At 35.7% G+C, this 12,179-nt stretch overlaps 1 protein-coding gene across 1 annotated transcript; it reads right to left on the bottom strand.

Moving 5' to 3' along the window:
* Nucleotides 1–4,094: 4,094 nt before the first annotated feature.
* LOC118599108 (olfactory receptor 4K17-like) lies at nucleotides 4,095–5,466 on the bottom strand. The gene is made up of 2 exons (XM_036213402.1): nucleotides 4,579–5,466; nucleotides 4,095–4,502 (listed from the first exon to the last, which is right to left on the bottom strand). The coding sequence occupies exons 1-2, from the start codon at nucleotides 5,460–5,462 to the stop codon at nucleotides 4,469–4,471; spliced, it is 918 nt and encodes a 305-aa protein (XP_036069295.1). The 5' UTR covers nucleotides 5,463–5,466; the 3' UTR covers nucleotides 4,095–4,468.
* Nucleotides 5,467–12,179: the final 6,713 nt, after the last annotated feature.

Below are 12,179 nucleotides of genomic sequence, written 5' to 3' on the forward strand. Positions count from 1 at the left end.
GATCATGCATTAATACATTCATCACTCAGAATAGAAAACTCTCATTATGACTCTTTTTATTGTCCATAGAGAGAAACTTTAAAGTATTTGTTGGATGATCATGAAAGATGAGATCCAAACTCTTCTGTTGTTCTGGACCAAAAATAAATGTGATGTTGATTCTGTTTCTTCTTGTCCTCAAACATTTGAATTTTTTTTTTTGCTCTTCTAAGACAAAGGGAGGGACAGTAGAGAAAACAAAGGTTTCTAATGAATAACTACATCTTTTTTTAACCAGTTTTAACTTTACACTAAGCTGCGATCCATTAGAAAAAGAACCAGGTTTGCAGTAAATGATTTTAAAAGTCATCAAACATGAGAAAGAAGAGGAATTTAAGGGTTTGGACCTTTTATGTTGTTGCTCTGAAGGCTGCTGGTGGTGGTGGTGGTGGGGAGGGACTCTTTCCGTTTCCTGGAAAGTGATTTTTTTTTCTAGTTCATTTTTTGTATTTTGTTTCACTATCACAGCCTACTCAACACACTCTTTTAGTCTTTCACCATAAAGTAGTTCATTCTTCTCTGAAATCAATGAATTCTCTAAAAAATGTACTTTAAACTACCGTCTCGTATATCGAGACAGAAAAAAACCCAGAACATTTGTTATATTTTTTGGGCAAAACAAAAGACAAAAATGTATTTACCGAGCAACGGCGTGCATTCATTTCTGATAATGCACACTCAGAAGAGCATTATCGCACTTATACATGGACAGTTACAAAAGGAATATATATTCAATACATTTTTAGTACTTAATTCTTGTTATTCTTTTAGTTTAGGTTGCTTTTTTTTAAATATATTTTCATGTTTGACAAAAAACGGACTATTTAAGTGCAGTGTGTTGTCATGGTAACACGCCAACTAGCCAACACCGACCTTAGCTGCAAAGGAAAGTGATATAAATGCTGATTGTCCGTTCAGACAGAAAGTTCACCTCTTAAAGCAAAGGTTTGTTTTAAAGAAGCCTGCGCAGTGATAGGCTATGGAACTTTAAGGTTTTTTTTTTTTAGGTGTGCATTATCACTGTGGATTATCACTTTTTAATCCACACCCAGCAGCCAATCAGAACTGAGAGTTTTTAACCTGACCATGGTATGAATAGATTTAATAAATATTATGTTTTAAGGGGTAGTTGTTAGAATAAAATAAAACTTTATTGATCCCACAAAGGAGAAATCACCTTTCATAGCTCCAAATAAAAACAGCAGTAAGATAATAGATAACACTAAAATATTTAGTTAAAAATGAATAACATCGATCATTATTGTCCAGCTGCGAAATCACTCCTTCCTGCAGTGAAATCTCTGACTGAAGAAGCTTCTTAGTGCGGCCATGGTCTCATGTAGAAGGTGATAATGATCGAAAAGATAGTAAGTGATGGATTCCAGTGTCTTTATTGACATAGTCATCCTCATATTTATTAACTTTACGTGTCAACATTTTTTTTTATTTTTTAATTACTTGTTTAAAAGGGACAAAAAGAAAAACAACAACAATATCTGCTTTTTTAAACCACATTTTTGCAGTAGGTTGTTGTTTCTGCACATTTTCCACCAAAAGAGGTTGAGGTTCACTAAGTGGACCTCGCCTCAGGCTTGTTTCAGCCCCCAGCTTTCTCAGCTACATCATGTAGTTGCAGAGTTAGATACGCTAATTCCTGGTACATCACCAGCCCGTCCTGGGAGAGAATCCGTCCTTCAGTGGACATCCGTGAGGTTTCTTCTTCTTTTTTTTTATTTAGAGAGTTTTTTTCCTTACAGAGAAGGAGGGTCTAAGCGCAGGGATAACCCGTTTAATTTAGTCTGTTTAAATTAGCATTCAGCTATTGTTTCTATTTTATGAGTGAATGTATGTTTTTGGACAATTAGGGGTGTGAAGCCCGTACTGGGCTACATTAAAAAAAATTAAATTGAATTGAATTTATTCGAAAAAAAACCCCAGCTTTTTTCACTCAGAACTGAGAAAAGAAACCATAAATCATTTTTTGATTATTCTGTCGGTGAGGTTTTATTTTTTGTCTTTTGAGCTATAGTTCCAGTTTCCTCCCAGCGGTCTTCATCAAGTTAATTACCTTCAGTGTTTTTAAGTGTCGGGTTTTTCGGTTCTTCAGTGTCAGCTCATCTGTTCTGCTTTTTTGTTTCTCAGTAGTTTTCATCATGTTCTGGTTGTTTCATAAAATGTTTACATTTCTGTTACCGACCCTGCTCTCCTGCATTTTGGGTCCTGTCATAGCTCAGTTGATGATCACTCACGGAGGTTAAGGATTCCTGCCAATCCGCTTAGTAAAGAACATGAACACCTGGTGTTCCCCACAAAGACAGTCTCTACTGGTCAGTGACCTCTGAGGCAGAATGTGACTCACACAGAAATAAATGTAGTCGGAGAAAGATGACATTTCAAATTCAGATCAATTCTCTGCTCCTTTTTATTACTCCTCTCATCTAACGTGTTTTCAGCTTGACTGTTGTGAGTCATTAAGCGACCAAAACCCCCCAGCGTCCAGACTTTCAGTGTCTCTCCACGTGGTCAAAGTGTGAAACTGTTTGAGAGAGGAGAGTCTTTAGGTGTCAGATGGGAACCAGAACCGTCATTAGTTCTAGTTAGGAAGTTGTTATTTAACACCTAAAAAAAGTTTCTTCCTTTCTCTCAAACAAACTCTCCCCTGCCTGCAAGGTGGCGTCATCTCTCCAAAAATGACCTTGTTTCAGCAGCATGCATCTATACTTTTGGACATAACCGCGATCACGTCATACTTCCCTTCTATTATGCTGTTTTCCTCTGAAACAATCTTCAGTCTCGTTTTTGGTTCCTGTTCATGTTTCCACCCTGACGACTATTTTTAGTAACCAGAAGAGTTGAGTAGAAACAAAACTTTATCTTTTTCTCCATCAATTTGTAAATAAATATTTTATTGATGTATTTCCAGCATGACCTAAAAAAACAAAAAACAAACATCAGCTGACTTTAGGAAAATGTCATGCGGTGGGTAAACAAATGCATTAAAGGTCTATATGTTCCAAAATGCAAATCAGAATGTTTTTGGAACTAAAGTACTTGCAGATACTCACTGGATAATTCAAAGCAGGTAAATAGTTGCAGTGTGAGAGGAAATATTTATTTACCACTAATGCAAAAAGGTTATAAAAAGACATTTGTGTCTTTAGATTTTTTATTCATTCAGCTTTGGGTGTTAGTTTTCTGTCTATTTTTCACTGGTAAATAAAAACAAATTCAGCAGTAAAAAGAAAAAATTTTTGTTTATTCAGCAGTTTAAAAAAATGTTGTTTTGTTTATGTTTTTTTGAATAGTAAATGTATATTTTTCTACTTTTCAGTTAAACTTGAAATTTTTCTCTTTTGATTTGCATTTTAAAGTAAAATCTATATATTTAAGTTCTTTTCATGTGGAAATAAGCTTTTATTTGGGCAGAGATCTATTCATGTTAATAGACAAATTCATTAGAATTGTTTTTTTTTTATTTAAGAAATATCTTCACTCATTTGTAATTTAAAAAATATGTAATATATTTGGCAAGAGTAGATTCAAAATGTCTTATTGGTTTAACAGAAAATAAAGTAAAATCTCCTTAAAATAATTAATAGTTGACCACATTTAGGATATATATTTTTTATTTCTATAAATGGAAGTTTACTCAAATCCACAGCTATTATGAATTTTTTTTTTTTACTAAACATATTTTTTGTTAAATTTTGATTAAGATTGTATTAAAATATTTACTTCCTTTAAGTAAAATTTGCAATCAATTTGTAACTTTTCCCAGATGATTTTATGTTTATAACAAATGAAAACTGCAAAAACATTATAAACGACTTTGTTATAAAGTAAAAAGTGAGGCGTTTCTTAACTTTACCAAGTGCGCATCCTCAAAGAGGAAGAGGCTATCTTTTATTTATTTTAAATGCAAAAAACATAATTCATCATCATCAAAATGCAATTTTACTAAAGAATCCGAGTCGTTCACCCATTATTCATCCAAAACTGCAAAGTAGAAAATAAAAACTCCGCATTTATAAAAAGAAATGAAACTGTTGAGTCACGCAGCTTTGCGCAGCCAGGGAAAAGGAAAAGAGCAAGTCTCGTGTTGATCGTTTTTCTTGAAGAATAATGTGTCACGCGAATGAGCAAAAACCACAAAAGTCAAAAGGCTTTGCTGGAGAAGTCTCTGTAAAATCCTTCAGAAGAGCCGTCATTACGCACAACTGTTGCGCAAAATTTGAAGAAAGTAAAGCTAAATAAACAAAATCTAAATATTTACTGTAGTTATTGTGTCTTTTTTTAATGTACAGTCTGTTTTAGATTGTATTATCAATTTATTATTTGAAAAAGCTGCAGGAAAAACCTCAAATGTTCATTCAACTCGTGCGTAAAATCGTCTCCAACGAAAGATGGTGCGTAAAAGTCATCCAAACTCTTAGCTGAGCTCTTTTTTCCGATGGGGGCCAACTCTGTGGGGAAAGGAAATACTTTTTAATGAGAAACAACTATAAACAAATCAAATATCTGGACTTCCCGAGTCTTTACCTCCTGCTGCACTTGGGGCAAACTCGACCCCACACCGTCCTCACCGTGGCGCTTCTCAGAACCGGACTCCCCCACAGGTACACAGACGGCGTGCACACCGCGCTGAAGCGCGCCAGGATGGCGAAAGGATTCGTGGCCTCGTTCCGAAACACCAACCCTCCCCCGGTCACATACTTGATGATGATATTCACAAACGATGGACACCATAAGGTCAGGAAACTGATGACAACAAAAATGATGACCCTCAGAGACTCCAGCTTGCTCTCCCTCTCTGCGCTGGGGGGCTCTCGCTCCAGCTGATACCGCGCAACCACGTAGAGTTTGATGGTCATGATGACTTTGGTGAGAACTACGAGTTGAAACAGGATGATACCCATGACGTAAAACTGGATGGATTTGGAAACTGGCAGCAGATTTCGGATCAGTATGTTAACCACTGTGTAAAGCCAGCAGTAGATGTTGGCTCCGATCACCACAGGTTTGGTGACGAAGCGGCTGTAGAGGAACGGATGGCACACTGCAAAATATCGATCGAATTGCGCAAACATGAAAGTCAACATATTGACCCCTAAGAGCGACGACAACACATAAAACGTCCCGTTTCTGGACGGATATAACTCCTGAACATCGAACAGGCCCAGATAGAACACGGAGAAGCCAACCAGGGTGTCGCAGATGCTCGTGTTGAGCATGAAAATGAATCTGTTCTGAGCGCGCAGCTCTTTGGTGGCGAAGATGCTGATGACAACAGTCCCGGCCAGCAGAACTGCGGCTGTCGCGAACACAATCTGGAAGAGGAAAATGAGAAAATCCTCAGGAGCTTCAAAGCTCACGGAGAGGGGGACCCCGTCCCTCCAGAGCGCGGAGGAGTTGGACTGGAGCATCGCTGAAGGCTCTCCCGCAGCCTATGGGTTCACATTTATGCAGATTTCACATCCCAGGAGATCCGTGAGGTCATGCTTTAGATGAGAGGTGACAAACTCAATCGTACAAAAACACCTTAGGTCGTGTTAGGCCGAACAGGAGAAACATTTATTGAAAACTAAATAAAAACTTTAGTTTTTGACATAAAACATGCAGGAATATTATTCCAGAATAAATCAATTTAAATAACTTTCAGTATTTTAATCTCCATAAAAATATATAGTCAAAATTAGTCAAAGGTAAAATGATCTGGATGGACGGATATAATCACCTGGAGGGCCGGATCTGGCCCCCGGGCCTTGACTTTGACACGTGTTTTAGAGGACTATTATTAAATCAATTCACATAAAATATTCGTATTATGCAAAAACATAATAGTAATAATTTTAAAAATAAAAAAAAAGCAAATAAATAAATAAAGTCCTGCGGCTTTTTTTATGTTTGTCAATTCCCAGTTTCCCCGTTTTTTCTCACATTTAGGATTAATAAAATTGAAAGAACCTTTGAGATGCTTCTTGACAAATTAAAGTGGTGTGCAGAAGGTGAACACTTCCAAAAATAACATAAAAAATGAGAGATATAATGTTAATGATCATATTCAGAAAGTTCTTCTGAAGCCTTTTGATTTGACTTGATTTGATTTGATTTACACATAAAAAGAACACAAGAAAACAAGCAAAAATAAACATACAGAAAAATTAAATCATGAGACGGTGTGTCAAAAAAATCTATCTGGGTGTATTCAAGATGGTAACACACCTCCGTCGAATAATGAAATAAGATAAAGTAAACAAATAGAGAACTAGACTGAAAAAACAAACAAACAATTCTAACATAATTCCAAATTAAATTGATTTTATTAAAATTAAATTGGTATAAACATATCTTTTTAAAAACAAAATCAAACCCATTTTTTGTCCCTTGAGATCAAAATCGTTTTTAAGGTTATTTTTACTGAATCTTGCTTTCAAGAACTCAAACTCATTTAATAATTTGTTGCCACGGTAACGGAAAAATCTTCATTTGTGACTCATGGATAAAGGAGGAATGTCTGCCCTTGTCTGGTACCATAGGAGAAGAAATAGTTTGTAAAATTGTAAGAATACTTGGTCTGATTGATCAAGTTCCCGATGAATATTGATATCATAATTTAACTCGGTTGAAATGTGGAAATAGAAAGAAGGAAAACAGATTTTGTTTTTACTTTTTGTCTCTGCAAACAAAAGAAAAGAGGTAAAAGTTGGGTTTAGGTTTGCAAAAAATGAATTTACTCCAAGAATCTGAGTTTAATTAAGGCTTCTATTTAAGTCATTGGGCTGAAATGAAACATAAAAACTGGAGAGAAAATCCTAAATGTGAAATAAATTCAAAGAAATGATTCACAGAAATGATTATTTTGCATCAACTTCAGCTCAATTTTAAGAATTTTTATTTTAACGTTTGTGAAGTGATTGGTTGCATATAAAATACGTTGCTTAAAACATTGATTTAAAGAAACATGTCACTAAGGATTTACAAAAGTGTCAGAAAACCAGAATAGAAGACAGATGGAGTTCAGAGGAAACGAGGTTCTGGAGTGGCAGAAGGAGCTGACCGTGGTGCTGAACCGGAGTCTGCACTTCACAGCGGGGTCTCCTAAAATATATATAACCTCTCAGAACCCGAAAGTGTGAGATCATCATCTGAATATGGAGTCACAGAACCACAGTTAAGCAGAAATGACAGAAATTCAACCCAAAAGGTCCTAAAAAGCTTTTCAAATGTATCATTTTGGGAAAATGTAGACTTCTGTTTATGCATTTAACAAAATGAAAATATATGGTAATGCGTTCACAATGCATAACGCATTTCCCTAAATGCATTTTTTAATATCATGAATATAAAACGAGTCATAAACAGTGTTCATGTTCCTATTATGTTGTTCCAGCACAAATGTTTCATCTGGAAGATCTCGGTTTGTTCTCTTTCTGAGGTTCTGACTGTTTCATTTCATGTGGATTTCGCCTCATTTTGACATTTGTTGCTTCATCTTCACCTTTTAAATGAGATGTTGATCTGAACGAGTCTTTTTTTCTGGTCAAATAAAGGCAGTGACTGCATGTATAATGTCAAAAAATGAAAATATTTATCCTATACTTCAAGGGAAAAATCTTTTCATCGATTCTGTAAAAAAAAGTCTTAACGAAGGTTTGTTGAAGCGTCTATCTTATAAAAAGTTTTACTACTTGTTATTAACAAAAATGGAACGAATATTTGTTTTTTATTGTTTGTTTTTAAAAAAAGTTTAGATTTTTTCTGCTTTTGTTCGTTCTTATTCTGCCAGGAATCGTAAAATGTAAAAGAGGTTAGTTGGGAATCTTAACTTTTTGCACGTAAATTGATCAATGTTCACTTTTATTCACTTTCATTTTAATAAAACGTTTTGTCTTAAAGAAACAAAATATTTTCACAAGTTCTCTTTATCAATTTTCATTCTGGACAGTAAATAAACGGTGGCCTTTTGTAATGTGGAACATCAGACTCCAAAAATACAACGGATTAAAAATATATATATCAGAACATAATCAATAATTTAAATCTAAAATTAATCTTAAATTAAGAATATTGAAAGCGCTTTTCCACGTGCGTTTATCGGGAAATGAGGTCGTTAAAAGAGAATTTCAGCTTTTTACTCTCAAACCAGACAGAAAAAAAATAATTTTGAGAAGGACATTCATCAGATTTGCGACACTATTTTATTTTTACTGGTAAAATGAATATAATATGTTTTTTTCTTAAGTGAAAATTACAATTTTAGACAACAAAAAAACGTCTTCTGCGAGGCTAACAAATTAGAATAACTAAAAGTTTATTTGTTCTGCAAAATATTAAAGTACAAATGAAATTGAACACAAATATTTCACATTATTTTACTAATTATGTATTTTTAGAGGTGATTAAAAAGTTTTGACTGATGCTGAAGTTTTGCTCATAACCTCAAACTTTTTGTGTCTAATCTCAAAAACTAGAAACGTTTTTTAAAGTTTTACGCACATTCTCTATTGAATAACTCCCTAAAAGAAATGGATTTTTCGGTTCTGTCGAGCCTTGCACGTCCTCCTGCAGCAGCAGAAGCAGACTCTGCTCCACGTGCCGCGCACGGCCGCGCGCAGGGACGGGCTGGCCCACAGGTACAGGCTCGGCGTGCACAGAGCGTTCCCCCGCGCCAGCATCTTGAACGGGTTGACGGCGTCGTTCTTCATGTAAACGTGTTTCCCGGTCAGCGACGACAGGATGGTGTAGAGCATGGACGGACTCCAGAGCAGCAGGAACAGGATCACCACCAGCACCATGATCAGCAGCGACTCCTTCTTGCTGTCCCGGTCCGCGCCCGGCGGCTCCCGCATCACCTGGTACCGGGCCACCAGCAGCAGCTTGACGGTCATGGAGATCTTCGTGAAGATGATCAGCAGCAAGCTGATGCGCGCGTAGACGGCGATGTCCACGGCTTTGTGCACCGGCACCATGTTCTGCACCAGCAGCAGGCCGTACACGTGCAGCCAGCAGTACGCGTTGACGCACACCACCACCCTGGTGCTGATGAAGCGGCAGTAGAAGAACGGGTGGCACACCGCGAAGTAGCGGTCGAACTGCGCGAACAGAAACGTCATGATGTTGACCCCCAGCAGGGAGGGGATGATGTAAAACGCGCCGTTTTTGGAGGGGAAGTCCATGCGCACATCGAACAGGAACTGGTAGAAGATCCCGCAGCCCGTCAGCGTGTCGCTGATGCTTGTGTTCAACATGAACAGGAAGCGGTTCTCCCGCAGCAGAGCGCGGGTGTGCATGATGCTGCACGCCACGCAGCCGGCCACGAGCACCGTGCTGGCCCCCGACAGCACGTGGAAGCTGAAGAGGAAGAAGTCGGCCGCGCTGCTGAAGTCCACGCACAGAGGAACCAGAGTCAGGTTCATGGCGAGGAGCAGGAGGAGCGGCGGCCCGTTCCACCACAGCAGCAGCATGACGCACAGCCTCTGTAGCAGACTGGGGGGCTTTTAAGCTCTTGCCCCGCCCATCTGATGGGTGTGAGGGTGGAGGTTCTTTATCAGCCTCACCCACATGAAAACGTTGAATAAAAGCAAAATATCAAAAGAGCAAATGCTTGTTTGCGTATGTTATAACCTTAATTCTTACTTAAAGCATTGAATGGAATTTTGGGGGAATAATTAAGAAAATATATGATTACATTTCTAAAAAGATCGATTAGATTATAAATAACGTTGGTTTTCGTGAATCCACTATATTAAAAAATCAAATAAATTCAAATTTCTTGTATGAATGATGAGAATTCGGTTTTGCGTTGTTAGAGAGTGCAGTTTTTTCCTTTAAAGGAAAGAGAAACAATGTTTAACTACTATGTTTGAATCATGCAGAGTAAGAACAAATATAAAGTAGAGAACAAAACTTTGAATTTGTTTGGATAAAGATCTTAAATTAGTCTAATTGAAAACAGTTTTTATCCAACTGCAATATTCTCAATGCTGCTGTGAAATGAAAGACACTTTATTCATGCAAGACTCCATCTGTGTGATCGTCTCCTAGTGGTTATCTTGTATGACTATTGCATTTATTATACATTTTTTTATTCTTATTGATTATTTTACTTTAGGTATAAATTACATTTGTATTGCTTTTTTAGAAACAGAATAAAGGATAAACTGAACATTTTAAATAATCTAATTTGTTGAAAAGCATATGGTAAAATAGTCATTTTTTATTTTGAATGAGTAAATATCACATTTTTCTTCGTGATTTTAAGTTTTGTCTCTGTTTTAAGTTTATCTCTTGCCTTGGATGAGTAATAACGCTTCAGCCCATTCAGTTTTTGTTAATAATTATTATAATTTAAAAGTCAAATGCTTGAAAAAACAAGATTAATACTTAAAACATATTCTGACTTTGATTTTGAAATGCACAAAGATTCCATCCATCCGGACTGGAACCACCATGCAACTCTGCACTAACATTTAACAAGAAAATTGTTTATTATTGTTCTTATTATTGTTAAAAGGGATTTTAGTTTGACCCCAAAATACAAAAATTTCTGCAGATAAGTATCACAAATATTTGAGGGCACCAAAAAAATTCATCATCAGGTTAAAGCAACTTGTGTTTTTATTTTAACACTGAATGTTTAACATTAAATGAAAGAAAAAAAAATATAATCTACTAATCTGTAGTCCATCAGATCTTTCACACAGGCTCATTTTAATGTGATTCAAACATTTCTGTCTTTGGTAGATCTTCATTTCACTTAAATTAAATGTATCAAACAGCTTTTTGTTAAAGCATCCTCTTCATCACAAAAGACCGCTGCTCAAATCTTCAATTTATGCATCTCGATCCAACATTTCACCCTTTATACTAAATCCAATTGTTCATTTTGAGGAATGATTCTGGTGTTTTTAACGTCATCCTGATTTATTCATCCATATAAGCTTTTGGAGGTCACAGGTCACCCTGAAAGATGAAGACAGTTCATTAGGAACACAGAAACATTTTTAAAGCTGTATTAAGAAGTTTAAAAATACAAAATTTCAGTGAAATATGAAAATCAAGCCAAAAACAGAAAATATTGTCAAAACTTTTCCCCATGAACATAATATCTTAAAAAAGAAAAAAAAAACAGTTGGCATGACTAAAAAACATGTTTTTCTTGCAATAACTTGTTCATTTGTATATTATTTGTCTGTTTGGATCGATTTTCATCAACAATTATTGATCATTTAATTGATTTCTCTGCAGTTTTTACTTGTAAAAATGGATCAAAGTGTGTAAGAATTCTGACATCCGTTCTCAATAGAAGACACAGAAATGTAAATTTTTTATGCTGCAAACACCAAATGGAAGCTGTAAACTGTGATTTGGATGAAAAACAAAGAGCATTTCTCCAAATTGTTCTTCTGTACCTGCTGTTTATTAAAAATTAAAAGCACTTTTTATCTAATAAAGTTTGTCCAGGGTCTTTATTTTTTATTATTTTTTACTTTAAGTGTAAAAAAATGTCATGAAAGTTGAACTGATAACGTCTGTGGGCCCCTATGCGGATAAATTCACAGACGATCCAAAGTTTACATATTAAAAGGCAGATACATCTTTATGCACATTATTCCTGCTAAATATAATTACAGATAATTGACGGATTGTAATTGTATCTGAACAGGTTAAGACACATTTTTGAGCATTTTGAAAACCTAAAACTAAAATTAAACTGAATTTTATGTTAATTTTGAGTTCAAAAATGGACTTCTTTCCATCACAAAAGTTTGTCAGAAAATCAAGACAAATAAAAAATATGACGTGGAAAACAGGCTGAGTTTCCTATGAAAATGGAAGATAAAATATTCTCCTTTCAGTCAGAAATGTTCTTTTTACCTTCTGTAACTCATGGTGCACATAAACAAATATGTTTGAGACAATGCATTTTCAAATGTGAATAGCCTCCAAATTGCATGTTTTGGTACTCTTTTTGTGGTTTTACTGACAGTCTATCTGCTCCATCACTCCAAAAATAACCCAAATTGTGTTGTTTTAATCGAACTATTTAACCTTTTCTAAAGCAATCATTCGGATGAATCCAAAACGATTAGAATTGCTCCAAAAAGTAATTGTACTGATAAACGAACAAACGTGAAATT

Source organism: Oryzias melastigma, linkage group LG9, assembly GCF_002922805.2.
Source record: "Oryzias melastigma strain HK-1 linkage group LG9, ASM292280v2, whole genome shotgun sequence".
Classification (NCBI taxonomy): Eukaryota; Metazoa; Chordata; class Actinopteri; order Beloniformes; family Adrianichthyidae; genus Oryzias; species Oryzias melastigma.

Coding starts and splice junctions, on each gene's coding strand:
- LOC118599108 (XM_036213402.1), bottom strand. CDS start 5,462: ATGCTCCAGTCCAACTCCTCCGCGCTCTGGAGGGACGGGGTCCCCCTC. Junction 4,503..4,578: donor TGCCCCAAGTGCAGCAGGAG/GTAAAGACTCGG, acceptor CTTTCCCCACAG/AGTTGGCCCCCATCGGAAAA.